The sequence below is a fragment of the Arabidopsis lyrata genome (genome assembly GCF_000004255.2).
Source record: "Arabidopsis lyrata subsp. lyrata unplaced genomic scaffold ARALYscaffold_1, whole genome shotgun sequence".
Classification (NCBI taxonomy): Eukaryota; Viridiplantae; Streptophyta; class Magnoliopsida; order Brassicales; family Brassicaceae; genus Arabidopsis; species Arabidopsis lyrata.
The window spans coordinates 15,325,787-15,341,229 of record NW_003302555.1 but is presented as its reverse complement, the minus strand read 5'-3'; the positions used below and the strand labels follow the sequence as shown (position 1 = coordinate 15,341,229).

Genomic DNA, 15,443 nt, shown 5'->3' with positions numbered 1-15,443 from the left:
TTATAATTATCATTCAATTCATGTAGTTTGTATAAAAACCAATAGATTTAGAGAGATTTCAGTTGAGTTCTTGATTTTTGGTTGAGAAATATTTTTTCGGGGACATCTAACACGAGGTCATAGATTAGTGTGGATCTGGTATGATGTAAATACTTCTTATGAGAAAATAGATCGTTTTAAAATGATATATTTAGAAATCTATCCCATAATAGATAGTCAACTTTCATTTAGATAATTAATCAACATATAAAATAAAATAAAAACAATCTACGTAAAATTGAAGAGTTAATTTCACTGCAAGAAATCAAACTGTTACCATTGAAAATTTATGATGGAAAAGTTTTTCATCGTAGACTTACGTTCATTTTATAAGGTATTTACAACGATTATAAAATACAACGGTAATTCGTCGTAAATTTGAGATGAAATATTTCAACGTAAATTCGTCGTAAGTTACTGTAGAATTAAAGACGAATATACTACTTCAATTTTCTTCATTGTAAAGTTGACAAAAATTGCCGAAGAATATACGAGGTTTTATTTTTGATGGAAAATAACAACTATATAACGAAGAAAAATAAGTTGAGTCAACACGGTTTATTTAAAGCTAATATGTTTTAAAATGATTCATAGGAGTTTGAAGAAATTGACGATGAACTTGATTAGTTAGATGACTATTAAGAAAAATAGGTTGAGTCAACACGGTTTATACTTTATATTGAAATGTATGTTATTTATATGGATATTAAGAATAAAATTCAAGTACGATTTAATTAGTCTTAGAACGGGGTCTTCTAGTAACACACAAGTAGTCATATCCATGGCTGAAGAAGAGAGTTTAACTATATCTTCAGAATTTTAAAAATCTAATGTAAGTGACCATGAAATTTTTTACAATATACATATAAGGGTTATATTCCGTATTATTTTTGATTTTGTAGGATTATTTGGAGGTGAATGGTAAAGTTGCAAAAATTAGTGAGTTGGAGATTTTTTTTGCACAAAACAAATTATAGGAAACATGAGAGTAACTTCTTTTTTTTTTTTTTTTTTTTGGTAAATGAGAGTAACTTCTTTTTTTTTTTTTTTTTTTTGGGAAATGAGAGTAACTTCTTTTTCATCTTTAAACAAGTATGTAACGTTTAAACTTATTCTTTAAATGATTATTCATTCAAAAAAATAGTTTTCCATAATAATATAAGGTAGAAAATATAATAACAATAAAAATATAGCTAAAAAAGGAACAAATTATTCACATTTTACAATTGTTCAGAGTCCACACTAATTTACACTGAGATTTATTTTACTTTGACCATTTTTTAATTTATTGCATTAATAGAAGAGTATCTAATGGCAATAAAGATTCACATATACTAATTAATAGTAACCGAAAAAAGAAAAAAAAAAGAAAAAAAATTATAATTATCATTCAATTCATGTAGTTTGTATAAAAACCAATAGATTTAGAGAGATTTCAGTTGAGTTCTTGATTTTTGATTGAGAAATATTTTTTCGGGGACATCTAACACGAGGTCATAGATTAGTGTGGATCTGGTATGATGTAAATACTTCTTATGGGGAAATAGATCGTTTTAAAATGATATATTTAGAAATCTATCCCATAATAGATAGTCAACTTTCATTTAGATAATTAATCAACATATAAAATAAAATAAAAACAATCTACGTAAAATTGGAGAGTTAATTTCACTGCAAGAAATCAAACTGTTACTACTGAAAATTTATGATGGAAATGTTTTTCATCGTAGACTTACGTTCATTTTATAAGGTATTTACAACGATTATAAAATACAACGGTAATTCGTCGTAAAGTTGAGATCAAATATTTCAACGTAAATTCGTCGTAAGTTACTGTAGAATTAAAGACGAATATACTACTTCAATTTTCTTCATTGTAAAGTCGACAAAAAATGCCGAAGAATATACGAGGTTTTATTTTGGGTTTTGTGCAAAAAAACCCTCCAACTCGCCCATTTTTGCAACTTTACCCTTCATCTCCGAAAAATGCAGATTAATACTACGAAGTCTCAAATAATGTTTAATATAACAAAACTGAATCTTAAAATATTTGTATTTAGTTTTCTTACGAAATTTTAAATTTAATCTTAAAGTCCTCCATTGATAAATCTTTTAAACGATAGTGTTTTTAATTTTGAATTAAAATGATATTATTTTTCTTTTTATTTTTGATATAGAATAGTCTATTAAATTTTGTTTTATTTTTGAATTAAAATCTTAGTTGGATATCAAATCTTAGTTTTTCAATTCCTATTGGTTAACAATTTTTTAAAAATTACTTTCAAATTTTCGTTTATAATTAATAAGAGAGAGAAAATTAGTTTATTTTTTGGAAATTAATAATTATTTAAAAGAATTAAACAATTTTTTATTTAAATATATTAATTTTGTGATTACTATTGTACCCTTAATGAAGTTATTTAAAAACACTAAAAACCAATGGCATTTTTTGTAATATTTTACTCTTCATAAGGTTATTTAATATTTAGTGATTCCCAATTAATAATATAGATAGTAACCGAAAAAAGAAAAAAAAATCAAACAAAATTATAATTATCATTCAATTTATGTAGTTTGTATAAAAACCAATAGATTTAGAGAGATTTCAGTTGAGTTCTTGATTTTTGGTTGATCATTGGTATATAATATATTTTGGAGGAGAAGAAAGAGATCATGCATGTTTAATTCATGGTAAATCTCTTAATGATTATGATATAGCTACAAATGTTTTCCTGAATTTTTTTTTATAAGTTTTCCAACGGATTTTCGCAGGGAAACTGTCTATGCTAGATTAATTTTTAACGAATTATGGCGCGAAACCGTCTAACCAATTATTTCTTGTTTTGTTGCAGTTTTCTCGAATTGGTATAATCAGTATTGTTTTTTTTTTTACTTTTATATATTTTGAATTCTTTTTGTTTATGTTTATAACTATATTCAATTTTAGAACCAGCATTTTCTTAGAATCTAGATGAAATTGTTTTTTAAACCCATATTCTTTTCATAGGTTTCTAGTTTCTTGTATCTCAACAAATTTTGGCCATCAATAATCTACATTTTTAATTATGTAATGAGTTTTTGTGCCTCAAAGCTGTTTAGATTAAATGTTTGCAACAACTTTTCGCATCAAAACATCAAATATATATATATATTACAGTTTTCTTAGATTTGGCATGTATTCCTTATTAAAGTTTTGATTAATTATTTCTTATAATAATTTAGAGGAACAATATCTTTGGATCTTAACAAACTTTGGCTGTCAATCCATCAATTCAAATATTTCTTTATCTTGATTTAAAATTATTTTCTTCATTAAAATTTATAGATATCATCTTTTCAAATATCTTTTTACAAAATTTTAAATTGATGTCTATATGAGATTTGGGGATAAATCATTGAGGTTTTTAATTTGGACAAAAACTTGCTCAAAATCTGTTTCCAGCATTGTTCAAGAATTTAAGATAATATTTGGAAATTCGTTAAGCAGTTTTTGATGTGTTATAGTATTGTTTAATTTGTTTCTTAATCAATATTTTTCTATACCTTGTAGAGTATAAGTAAAAGACATGAAAAAACTTTATGGCATAATTTTACGAAGAATTGATGCAAATCGACGGATCCAAAGCGGAAAGCATCATAAAGGAACCTATAAAGAGCAGAAACAATCGATGTGGAGAAATATGAGGCAAAGAAGATATCGGAGAATGCATTGAACAATCAACCTACATGCATCCCTTACAATGCTTATATCTTCCTTGCTTAAACGACATATCTCTGGTTAGTTTTTAAATAAAGTTTTGCTTCAAAATTTAGATTGAATTATATTGGGTTTACATCAACATAGCAACGAAAATCAATTCGTCGTAAATTGATCTAAGTAAATATACCTTCGACGTAAATACATCATATTGTTGTCAAATAGTTAAATTTATCGTTAATTCATTGTAAATATTTCGTAAATAAACCGATAGTAAGACTTTCCAATGAAACAACGAAGGTATATTACTCAGTAAAATGATTGTAATTTATCTCTAATTTTCGTCAAAATAACCATGAATTTAAGATTATAATTGAGGTTTTAGGAAAAAATAAGAACGATCCCAGGCTCTAATATCGAGAAAGCTACCCTAGCCTTGATTTCCGACGCCGGTGAAGCTTCGGCTCATCGGCGTTGGAACTTGTCTCTTTCTGCTCGTAAATTCTGCAATCGCTTTATCGCTTTAGTCTCGTTCCGGTCTCTATCTCCATCATTTCGATCTTTTGTTCTCCTGGCAAGCTTCGAATATGGCTCAAATGATAGTGATATAGGGCAAAGGAGAGGTCCAACAACTCCCTTCTATTTTCTTCCCTGCTCGCACCCTCCTGGCGAAGCTCTTACCACCAAATTTGTCTCAATTCTTCCAATCATGATCAAATCTGATCTCTGTAGAAGCTTACCTCCATTGGACTTTGTCGATGGTAAGAGTCTATACTCTTGGATTGACAGTTTCACCATGTCCGGCGGAGTCATCGACGGTGCACTGTGCTGCCTTATTATGAGTGCTAGGGTCATATATGACATGATGGTTGTTACGAGTAAAATCAACCAATAAAATTTTTAGCCTTAATAATAACCGCACAGGCAAGCGCAATATTATCTAGAGATCGAATCCACAGAGACCAAAGAAACATACAAAAGATTTGCAAAGATTTAAACTAAGCTAGAACAACAGAACAACATGAGTTACAAGAACTCAGGTAAAATTTCAGAGATAAATAATTACAATAAATAAATAAATATAATATATATATATATAAATAGATACATAATATAAGAAATAGAGAATCATGAATTTATCAGAGAATATATAAAACCATGTAAGTTTTATTATGACTCTAAAGATTCTTGAAATCAGATTTATATTGTGAACTACCCTTATGGTTTATTAGTGATAGTTCCTATGAAAGGACATAGAAGCTTTTGGTAACGCTTGTTCTTACTTCTTAGCAATCAAATCAAACATTAAGAATATAATTTAATAAATTCACAAAACGCAATAACATCAACTTGTGGTTTGGTTGGTTAAAGAAGTTTTGCCTATCTTTAATTTAATAGATCCATCAATTCAACACCACCTATTGGTGGCTTGAGGAATTAGAACATGGACAATAGGTGAATTGGCCTAATTCATCTAAGGCTTTAAGAACAATTAAAAACACAAAACAATCAATTAAAATCATAATAGAGAAATACACATAAAATTTTACATATAAAACTTCTCTTTGAAGGTGAATTTATTATAGTCAAAAACACAAAAAAATAGTTACGCAACAGTTTTCTTTTTTTTTTTTCTCACAACCAAGTTAAATCCTTTTATGAAACCCAACGTCATATAGAATCATGTAAAAACAAAGCCATTTGATGCATCTCTCATAGCCAAAATATACGCGTACAAGATGAAATTTGATATTCGATTTCGTCTAATATGGTGAATATCTAATCAGTATATCACAATAGTTGATTAATTTTTTTGTAGCAATCATAAAACCTAAATTGAAAATTTTGGAACTTTATTCGAAGATTTAAGAAGCTATATCTACCTTGATGAATTAACAGAACTCCTCAAATGATGAATTTGTATATCTCTTCGGCTAGTTATGAGTGACTGAATATTCTTTGAAACAATTAACCATATATAAAAAAAAACAAAAACAATATATATTAATTATAGACGGTTATAAAAGTATTTAAATATAATTTTATTATGTACGTGTAGGTTAATAAATGAAACATAAAATATCTATAACATTATATTTTTATTTTTCATTTATTAACCTACACGTAGATAATGAAATTAGATTTAAATACTTTTATAACCGTCTATAATTAATATATATTATTTTTGTTGTGTATATATGGTTAATGGTTTCAGACAATACTCAATCACTCATAAATAGCATAGGTTTGAGATATATACAGATTCATCTTATGAAGAGTTCTTTGAATTCATTAAGGTAAATATAGCTTCTTAAATCTTCGACTAAAGTTTCAAATCTTTTCAATTTAGATTTTATGATTGCTACAAAAAAATTTAATCAACTTTTGTGATATATACTGATTAGATATTCGCCTTATTAGGCGAAATCGAATATCAAATTTCATATTGTACGCTTATATTTTGGCTGTGAGAGATACTTCAAATGGCTATGTTTTTACATGTTTCGAGATTACGTTGGGTTTCAGTTAAAGATTTAATTTGGTTGTGAGAAAACGAAAGAAGGAAAAATTGTTGTTTAACTATTTTTTTATGTTCTTTTGTGTTTAACATATAGATCCCAACCGATCGGTGAAGGTGCTATACCGATCGGTACCAATCGATGAGGTGCAATATCGATCGGTAAAACTCCTCGATGAGACTACTCACACATGATCTAAGTACACGTGATTATTGTAGAAGAAGGATCAAGAGTTTAGAAGAGATATACCAAAGATTTTAGAAATATTAAAAGCATAATAATAAAGAAAATGAAGAAGAAAATAACCCCTTAATAAAAGTATAAAAATCGTAAAAGAATGTATGCCTTAAGTCTACAAAAATAAAGGGTTTATATAGGAATTGGGACACATCCCTAAAAATAAGAAAAACGAAGATTTACAGAAGCCCAACCGATTGGTAGGCGGTGTCTTTGAAACCGATCCGTTTGATTTCTCAACTGATCGGCCCTCTTAATGAATCATCTCTTTTTTTGATACGTTTTGACCCATTTCTTCATCTAAAAAGCTTGTTTCTGCTCTGCATGTCCATAAACATGAAAGCACTAAAAGACATCGAAAATGATTTGTTCTCGATTTAAAGACTCAATAAAATAAATAAAAGAAACCTATAAATGTGTTAAAAAATATTACTTACAAAGGTATATAATTTGTTTGTATAGTTAACTATATTATTGTTTGTTTGTATAATATAAAACGTTTTATATTATTGTTTTAGATATGAATTTGATTTAAGAAAATTAGAAATATAAAAACAAATTTGAAACTTGCTTCACACCTCATAGATACACACGCATGCTATGCTGTGAAGAGGGTGAGGAAGGTGTCTTTGGTGACAGTGGCTGATTTTAGCCAGTTGATACCGGATTCCCATTGAGAAGGCGCGACCAATGGCGTGAAAATACCGGATTCCAAATACATGTAGAATATGAACATTGAAAGAAAAGGTGGTCCCTTGATTCCTCTTCTTCACCACGCAAGAGAGACATGATTTTCCACATTGCATCCCCATCGAACTATCCTGTCTAACATGGGGTTATGATGTAGAATAAACAACCAAACCGTTAAAACATGCTTTGAGATTCTAGCCTTATGCCAAACCAACTAATACCAAGGGACATGAGGTTGGGGTCCCTAATCTAGTTCCATACATTCCAATAACAAATGATCTCTGAATAACTTCATCGATCATCCATACTGCTTTATCATTAGAAAGAGAGACAATAATGGCTGTGATATATCCGTATAGAAGTATTTGTTTCTCCGATCTGGCCGGTGAGAGATTCTCCATCCCGTAAGAGTAGTCTGCTCCTTTACAGTAGAGTAGAGAGGTATCCCAAGGAGTGTTGGGCCATTAGTACCAAAGAAGTTAATCAAAGGACCAAAATGTGTCCATATATGGATCCCACCAAAAGAATGTATAATCCCCATTCCCATATTTTATCATGAGAAAATAGCAGGCTTTTGTTCGTAGCTTCAAAAGTTTCCTTAGCATCCAAGAAAACCGGTAGTTTTTTTCTTCCATTTCGTGCCCAAAAAGTTGAATGAGACAAGTATTTTTTTCTCATCCATGCCAAATAGACCCAGCTATGAAATACAATTATCCTTGATATCACCCGAGAAGATAAGTGTATATCTACCTGCGAGACTCAGATGTCTATGTGACAAACTATTAACTTTTTTGTGAATCTACGATACTAGAGGATCACAGTCTGCAACTGAAAATTTCCTTGAACACAACGACAAACCAAGGTAATGGGTTAGAAGGGTTCCCGGAGAGAGAGTGAACTTGTTCAGGACTTGCTGCAATATACTATGTTTTGCTAGATAAACCGAGAGGCCGAAGATCTGTTCAAACTTGGAGAGCACTGTAAAAACACCAACTAGTGACTCAAAAGATCCATCAAAAAAGATAAGGAGGTCATCTCGAAATGATAAGTGAGTCAACTACAACTCTTCACAACCTGGATGATTCTTGAAAGAACCTTCAGATGCTGCTTGATTAAGCATTAGAGACAGTACATTCATTACCAAAACAAAAAGATATGGCGAGAGCGGGTCACCTTGTCTCAACCTCAATTTGCCTTTAAAAAATATCGATGATGTACCATTGATACTGACTGAGAAGGAAGGAGAGCAAATACACGCTCTAATGCATTCCATAAACTCTGGTTGAAAGTTTTATACCTGAAGTAAGCTCAGTAAAAAGTTCCATCTCACCAAATTGAAGGCGCTTTAGATATGTCGATTTTATATAAGAGTGATTCGGCTGGAGAGAAAAGATTTATGACAACCATTCAAAACCTCATATGCAAGTAAAATGTTCTCCATAAACAAAATGTCCTTAACAAATGCATTTTGATTAGGAACCACAATATCAAAGAGTTACAGACTGTATTTAGACACGAGTTAGGTGTGCACTTGAGGAAAAGTTGTCATGTGGGTCTAGGCCAATAATCAATTCTCCTCAAGTGCGAAATTTACTAAATCACTCTATTTGGCCAGTCGAAATGATGTCATATGCTAGTCGAAATGATGTCATATTTTTGGCCTACTAAAAATCTGGTAAATAGATTACTCAGACGTCTATGCCCGGATCACCCCCATGGTTAACAAAAAAAATTATAGTGTCACCAAAATCACGCGAAACGTCAGAGGAAAATAACATTGGTTTTTAAAAAGATATATAAGAGCCTATTAGACAATATACCAACTTTATGGCTAAAACAGCCTAATTATTGGTTTATCGCCAATATTGTTCGATCACAAGTTTTTCGGTTCCATATATAAAACATGCTCCCTTTTCCATGTAAGGGGGAAAAAAAATCTATGAAATTCTCCCTGTATTTTCTTATATAATCATAGAAATCTTTTTAAACAAACAGTCAAAAAAAAAAAAGGACTAAGATGAGGCACACAAGATAAAGAAGATTAGAGTAAAGAGTTCCAAGAAAGCTGGAACTAGCTAAGAAGAAGGACCGGTCCAGTAGGATTTTACAGCGAGAAGGATCTTCTCAGGATTAAAAGGACCTTTCTCATGATCCAAAATCCGACTCTTCCACCTCATTCCATTGGTTATGCTTTGTATCTTCGTCAACATTTCCACAGTGTCTCTAAACACCACGGTTCCTTCTGGTCTCAAAATTCTATCCATCTCAAGTAGTAACAATGTCACATCACACCTTTCATCATCAACAACAATAACATCAGATTTCAAGTTTGTGAGAACGCAAACACAAATGCAAATGCACAATTTCTGGCTGGTTATAGAATTTTAAGAAGGAAAAAAACATTACAAATATTCTTTTCTTTCTAAAAAATATTTGAACAAAGATAGTCCATATTTTCGAGCCCAAGTTACCGAAAATCTACATGTTTTTTTTTATCATATAGTTTAAATGATATATTTTAAACACATATATACATATAAATTAATTATAGCCTTGTAAATTATTGGACACACAAATTTTGCTTAAAATGCTTAAGAGTATAGATTTATCCACTAAATGTAAACGTAAAGGCAATTAAAATTTAGTCATTGGTGTTTACCTGTTCTCATAAATGCTGAACAATCCACCAGCATGAATCAAATCATAAGTTCTTGGATACGTAGAGAATCCTTCACACCAATCTTGATAAGTCCCTATAAATCCTCGTTCAAAAATAACCCCTAACGTTTGCTTCTCGGCATCCACAGGAACCACATTCATAACCCAAGATGGATATTTCATCATTGCCGCAGCAAATCCTCCGAGGTAAGCATTCATGTCCATTATGTTCCTGAATCTTCCCTTTGAAAGCTCAGGCATTATCTGTTTGTAATATGCTATTCTCTCCTTCCACACTTCATTGTCTTCTCTGAATTTCTCAGCATTGGTGTCCGGTATAGTTCCCCGGATTATCCTAGGTGGGACCGCGAAAGCTCGGTCAGGCCAATCCTCCAATGCACCGCCTGCGAATTCGTCTGGACTGTTTGCTTCTGGCAATGGTGTTACACAAGATTCCAAGTCTTTGTACCTATGTCAAAAAATTCACCATCAAGTTTCTGAAAATATATACATTTTCCGTTTAGTGTAAGATGCTTCAGCAATTTATTTCTGATTTTTTTTTTTGCCAATATTCCATAGAAAACTGACACAAAAGGCAGAAACAAATTGCTAAAACATCTTATTCTAAACGGATGTATCAAAACTTTCGGTGCAAAATTCAAGTTTAATCGCATAAATGTTTTATATGAATGCGTATAAATCACGAAATTTAGATATTAACTCTAAATTTTGTTTTAAGAATTTTTTTTTTTACAAATACTCTACATTTAAAAATGTTTTTAAACAAAATTTAAGGTTAATATATGAATTTCTTGATTTATGCGCATTGATATAAAACATCTAATAATACAAAACAAATGGAGTATATATATGAAGCTTTTAGGAGGGGTTGAGATTGTTACCAAGCAAAATCGGGTAGATCTGATTTACTGCATAGAGGAGGAGATTTGTGAACTCGTTTGAGTTTGTTACACTCAATGTGATTTATGGGCTTTTGCCAAATTGATAAATCACCTTTTTCTGTAACTTTCTTCCAACAAAGACTTCTTGCTGCATCTTCTATAGAATCTTGCTCTTGCTTTAAATCCTCTTGTGATCTTTCCCAGCCTTTCCAGTATTTCTTCCAGTTGATCGGTGGACCCGAAAGGATCCAATAACCGCCCGGTCTTAAAACCCGGTCTACTTCGGTCAAGTACAAACCATCTACACACATCCAATTCTTTTTTTGGTTATTTACTACAACAATCAAGAAACCTTATGAAAAAAAAAAATCAAGAAAATTTTATTTACCGTTCTGAAACCAAGGAATCAAACAACGAGAACAGTGAGCAAGATCAAAAGCTCTAGCTGGATAAGGAAGCCTTCTTGATCCCATAATACCGATAATCGCAGGAACTCCACGTTCCAACGCAAATTGAACTTGAGCTTCATGAGTGTCTCTTGGAGCAAATGACATAGCCACAATATCCCTCTTCAACAAGTAAGCACCAAAACTCGCCACCTAAACAACCAAATAATACCGAATTTATTAAACTCTTATCATTCCAATTGGTAAGTAATCAAGAAGTCGTATTTTAATATAATGATTGGTTGTTATAAAAAAAAAAAAAAAAAAAAAACTAATAAAACCATTTTGATCAAAAAAAAGTCAAAGATAGATACATCAAAAAGTAGTAATAAGAAATTGATAAACTTACACCACATCCAGTATCAATAGCTGTTCTAATGGCTCCATCAGTAAGAGGAATGAGTCTAGCAATATCATCAATGTAAGCATCAGCTCCACGTGGAAACATTGTGCCACCACCAGGGAATCTAAATCTTTCACCTTCGACTTGAATCCAATTCTGAATAGCTTTCTCAATACTTAGCTCTTTGTGTGGGATGTTGTCATACCAAGCATAGTCTCTACTTTGAGGCCATTTGAATGGAATCTTGTAGTTTGGTGGAGGAGGAATCAAACAATAAAGAAGCTCATCTTTAGAAGGACAATGTCTCTCTCTGTATTTCATCATGTTCCTATCAAATCTTCTTCCTCTCTCTCGATCTTCACAAGGAGTGTACTCACTCAAAGACATGTCACATGGCTCGAAATACTTTACCGTTTGATTCGTAATCTTCAGCTCGAGTTTGTGATGGCTTTCGAAGTCTAACTCAACTGGTTCTGAAGAGGACAAAGACGAGAGATTATCATCAGAAGAAGGATTTGTTTGAGTCTGAGTAGTCCGAGCCCGAGTCGTTGTAGTTGTTTCATCACATCCCATTCTTGAGTAAGCCTCAGAGGAAGAAGTTGGGACAGTGTTGTTTTGCCAAGATCCAAGAACATAAGACAATATGCAAAGTCCACTTACACAAAGAATCCAAGTGAGTCTCTTTCTCTTTGCTTCCGCAAGGTGATGACTACTGTTCTCTTTCGCCATTTTCTGCATAGAGATGAAGCAAAAGAGTACTTGCAACTTTTTTTTCTGATTATAGTAACACAGAAAGCTAAAATCTTTTGTAAGGTGGTGGAAATTTTATAAAAAAAATCAACGTAAAAAATGTTTTAAAAAATGTAAAAAAAGGTTATTGGAGCTCGAAGCACGAGAAAAAGGGATCCACCATCACAAGAAATCAAATTTGTCCGAATTTATTGTAATAAAAAAGGACAATTGGTGTCTGTTCTTTAGCAAAAAGCCAAGAACCACACTTATTATTTAGAAGTGGTCTTAAAGAGAGGGAAAATATATAAATTTTGAGATAAAGTTGGAGGCTGAATAGCCTCATTTTTCGTTTTGCCATGTCTCCATGACCATGTAGCTGAAATTATAAAAATTGGAATCTTTACAGGTAAAAAAGGTCAAGATAAGAAAGAAAAATTCGTAAAATAATTCACGTGGTACCCATAACTTTGGACTCAAAGAATTAATTATTAAGCTCTTGTTCTATTCAATTTCTGTAATTGATACAGTACTATACAAAAGGATAATAAATGGGGCATAGTATTCTAGACAAGTCGAGCATAATGTCAGGGTTTTCATGTCCCACAAGACCAATGCTAGATTTGTCGACTGGCTACAAGAATTCTTCACACGTGACATACATATATTCATGTATACAGAGATATTTTTATCTAAACATAGATGAATATCTAGAGAGATGGTTCATGGGTGTTTTGATAAGCATCAAAATCTTTGATAGATGAAGAACTCAAGACCAGAATTTTAAATTAATAACTAATTAGCCAGTTTTGTTATTTGAAGGACTTGGAAAACTCAAACTCAAGATTTAACACAATCAATAGAACCAGAAGAACATTTGGATATACAAGTTACACACCCATTTCCACTTTTCTCAAACATTAAGGAACAAAACTTAAAACAAGTCAAGACCAAAGATATTCATCTTAAGCCAATTTCATCAATCAACAATCCAAAAACCGCAATGTTACCATCTATCTGCCCATCCGATCAGCAATTCCTGGAAGCATGGTTTGTCCACCATTGAGCACAATGTTACCATCAAGTCCTTTCTGATGTCGACATCACATTTCATGATAGAGTTATAAGTTGTCTCATGAATCCCCAGTGCTTTCATTACGACAAACGATGGTTACAAGAGGACTTCTGGCCAGCGGAATCGTGATCACTTGACCATCAGGCATCTCATAGCTTTTCTCAAATTGCAGAGCTCGATTTCGCTGTCTCAAGCTCCTGCTCATAAACCAACGCCAAATAAGAAAGATTCTCCTTAATGTCTCTTAAGATTTCTCTCTCAGCATTTTTGGGGAATGTGTACCCTCTCTATATCAAGATCTTCATCAAAGCATCGGTAAGATCTCTTCCAGCTAAGTCAAGCCTGAGAATAGCATAAGGAAGTGCATAGCCTTCGTGGCCTCGTTGTGCTTCATTAGCTTTCTGGACAATTTATTCAAACTCTGGTTTAAGCTTGTTAACAGCATTACGAGATACTTGACTAGAGATCTGTGACTGGAGCACCAATTTTTAAAACACAGCCGACATTTCCAAATTCAGAACAATCGCAAACTAACATGATTTAATTAGGTAAATGAGAATATGAAAACTTGTCTCCAAAACTTGTGCATAAGTAAATAAAATCTCAAACAAAAAAAGGAACAAGGGATAGCCAGAGTTTTGCAACACCGGTAAATTTGGTCCATAAACCGAAACTATCATTCAAAAAACAAGAAATAGGAGCTAAGATGAGGATATGAGCATTCATTCTTCCTCTACGATCTTGCTTTTCTCGCTAACATAGATACCGTCAAGGAACTTCCTGATATCCTTCTTCTTCACGTGACATTTCTGCAGAATCACAAAAAAAGATTACAACAAGGCATCAATCACTGAAACGATCCTTTTGGTTTCACTACGCTAAAATGTAATACAAAACTCAAACATCAACCAAAAATCCTTTCAAACACAATGCTAAAAGGCTTAAGACCCCAAATAATATGAAAATATGGCCAAGTTCTCTCAATAAGTACTCCATTAGATAATGTAAATAGATTTTCACTTCATAGATGAATCAAGGCAATTTTACTATGCAAAATGTGATACCAAATTCAAACAATAAACAAAACACTGAACCATAACTCCTATCTAACAATCTCTCAACCATTTTAGTCTCAAGAAAATGCAAACTTGGCTAAGTAACTTCTTAATCGCTTTGGTTTCTGCTAGTTAGAGAGAGTACCTGGTTGATCAGAGCGCATGACCTTGAAACAAGCTCGATATCGTTACCATCAAGAACAATCTCATCCTTGACCTTCTCAGATCGAACAATGGTTACACCATCCAACATCTCTACCTTCCTCACCTATTATTCCAATAACCACATTTCTAAATAAGTTCAGTATTCGCAAACTCAGAAACCAATCATCATCTTCCAACATTTCAGATCTACACGAAGCTGAGAGAATCAAATCAGTGATGAAGAAAAGAACCAAACCTTCTTCTCGCCAAGGAAATTACGGATCTCAATGGACTTGCCATCACCACCAATGGAGGCGTTGATGGGAAAATGAGCGTACACGAACCTCATCTTGTATCGGAAACCTCTGGTAACACCGGAGATAAGATTATCAACGTGACTAAGAGCGGTTCTGATGGAGGCGCTGGTTTTGCGTGATCCAAACCACGAATCGATCTTAAGCATCTTCTTCCCAGTCTCAGGGTCCTTGATCAGCTGGAAATCGAGGTTGAGATGCTTGAAATCGCGAACAAGCTTCCCGCGAGGTCCTTCGACTTCGATCACTTTAGCGTGAACCTTGATGGTAACGCTGTCGGGGATATCCATCGTCTCAGAAGAAAGAATCGTCTTCATCTTTTCCAATCTTTTGTTTTGCTCTCTCTCTCGCCGGCGGCTTTTAGAGAAAGAAAGGATAGAAGAAACCCTAGGGTTTCCTATATGTAAATGAGTTAGTCTGTGGGCTGGCCCGGTCCATTTGGAAGCAGTCCGTTTTCGGCACGACCCAATAATAATTTTTTTTTGCTTTAAAGACAAAAAAAAAATTCAACCTAATAATATTAGATTAAATTATGAGTATATAATACTTTATAATCTTATTAGATAAAGTTTGATTTTCAAAGTTAGTAGTTACA

General features: G+C 32.4%; 2 protein-coding genes across 2 annotated transcripts; both read right to left on the bottom strand.

Moving 5' to 3' along the window:
* Positions 1 to 8,999: 8,999 nt before the first annotated feature.
* Positions 9,000 to 12,517, bottom strand: LOC9327094 (probable methyltransferase PMT18). The gene is made up of 5 exons (XM_002890986.2): positions 11,538 to 12,517; positions 11,131 to 11,341; positions 10,743 to 11,043; positions 9,842 to 10,309; positions 9,000 to 9,474 (listed from the first exon to the last, which is right to left on the bottom strand). The coding sequence occupies exons 1-5, from the start codon at positions 12,267 to 12,269 to the stop codon at positions 9,258 to 9,260; spliced, it is 1,929 nt and encodes a 642-aa protein (XP_002891032.2). The 5' UTR covers positions 12,270 to 12,517; the 3' UTR covers positions 9,000 to 9,257.
* A 1,331-nt stretch (positions 12,518 to 13,848) lies between these two features.
* Positions 13,849 to 15,228, bottom strand: LOC9327093 (60S ribosomal protein L9-1). Its single transcript, XM_021011601.1, has 3 exons — positions 14,791 to 15,228; positions 14,536 to 14,658; positions 13,849 to 14,144 (listed from the first exon to the last, which is right to left on the bottom strand). Exons 1-3 carry the CDS (start codon positions 15,163 to 15,165, stop codon positions 14,058 to 14,060), a joined length of 585 nt encoding a protein of 194 aa, XP_020867260.1. The 5' UTR covers positions 15,166 to 15,228; the 3' UTR covers positions 13,849 to 14,057.
* Positions 15,229 to 15,443: the final 215 nt, after the last annotated feature.

Bases quoted from the DNA above. Each gene is read 5' to 3' on its own strand.
- LOC9327094 (XM_002890986.2), bottom strand. From the start codon at position 12,269: ATGCAGAAAATGGCGAAAGAGAACAGTAGTCATCACCTTGCGGAAGCA. The intron at 11,342-11,537 runs GTAAGTTTATCA...TTGGTTGTTTAG, and splicing joins CTATTGATACTGGATGTGGT to GTGGCGAGTTTTGGTGCTTA. The intron at 11,044-11,130 runs GTAAATAAAATT...GGATGTGTGTAG, and splicing joins GATTCCTTGGTTTCAGAACG to ATGGTTTGTACTTGACCGAA.
- LOC9327093 (XM_021011601.1), bottom strand. From the start codon at position 15,165: ATGAAGACGATTCTTTCTTCTGAGACGATGGATATCCCCGACAGCGTT. The intron at 14,659-14,790 runs GTTTGGTTCTTT...TTGGAATAATAG, and splicing joins ATTTCCTTGGCGAGAAGAAG to GTGAGGAAGGTAGAGATGTT. The intron at 14,145-14,535 runs GTACTCTCTCTA...GTGATTCTGCAG, and splicing joins CATGCGCTCTGATCAACCAG to AAATGTCACGTGAAGAAGAA.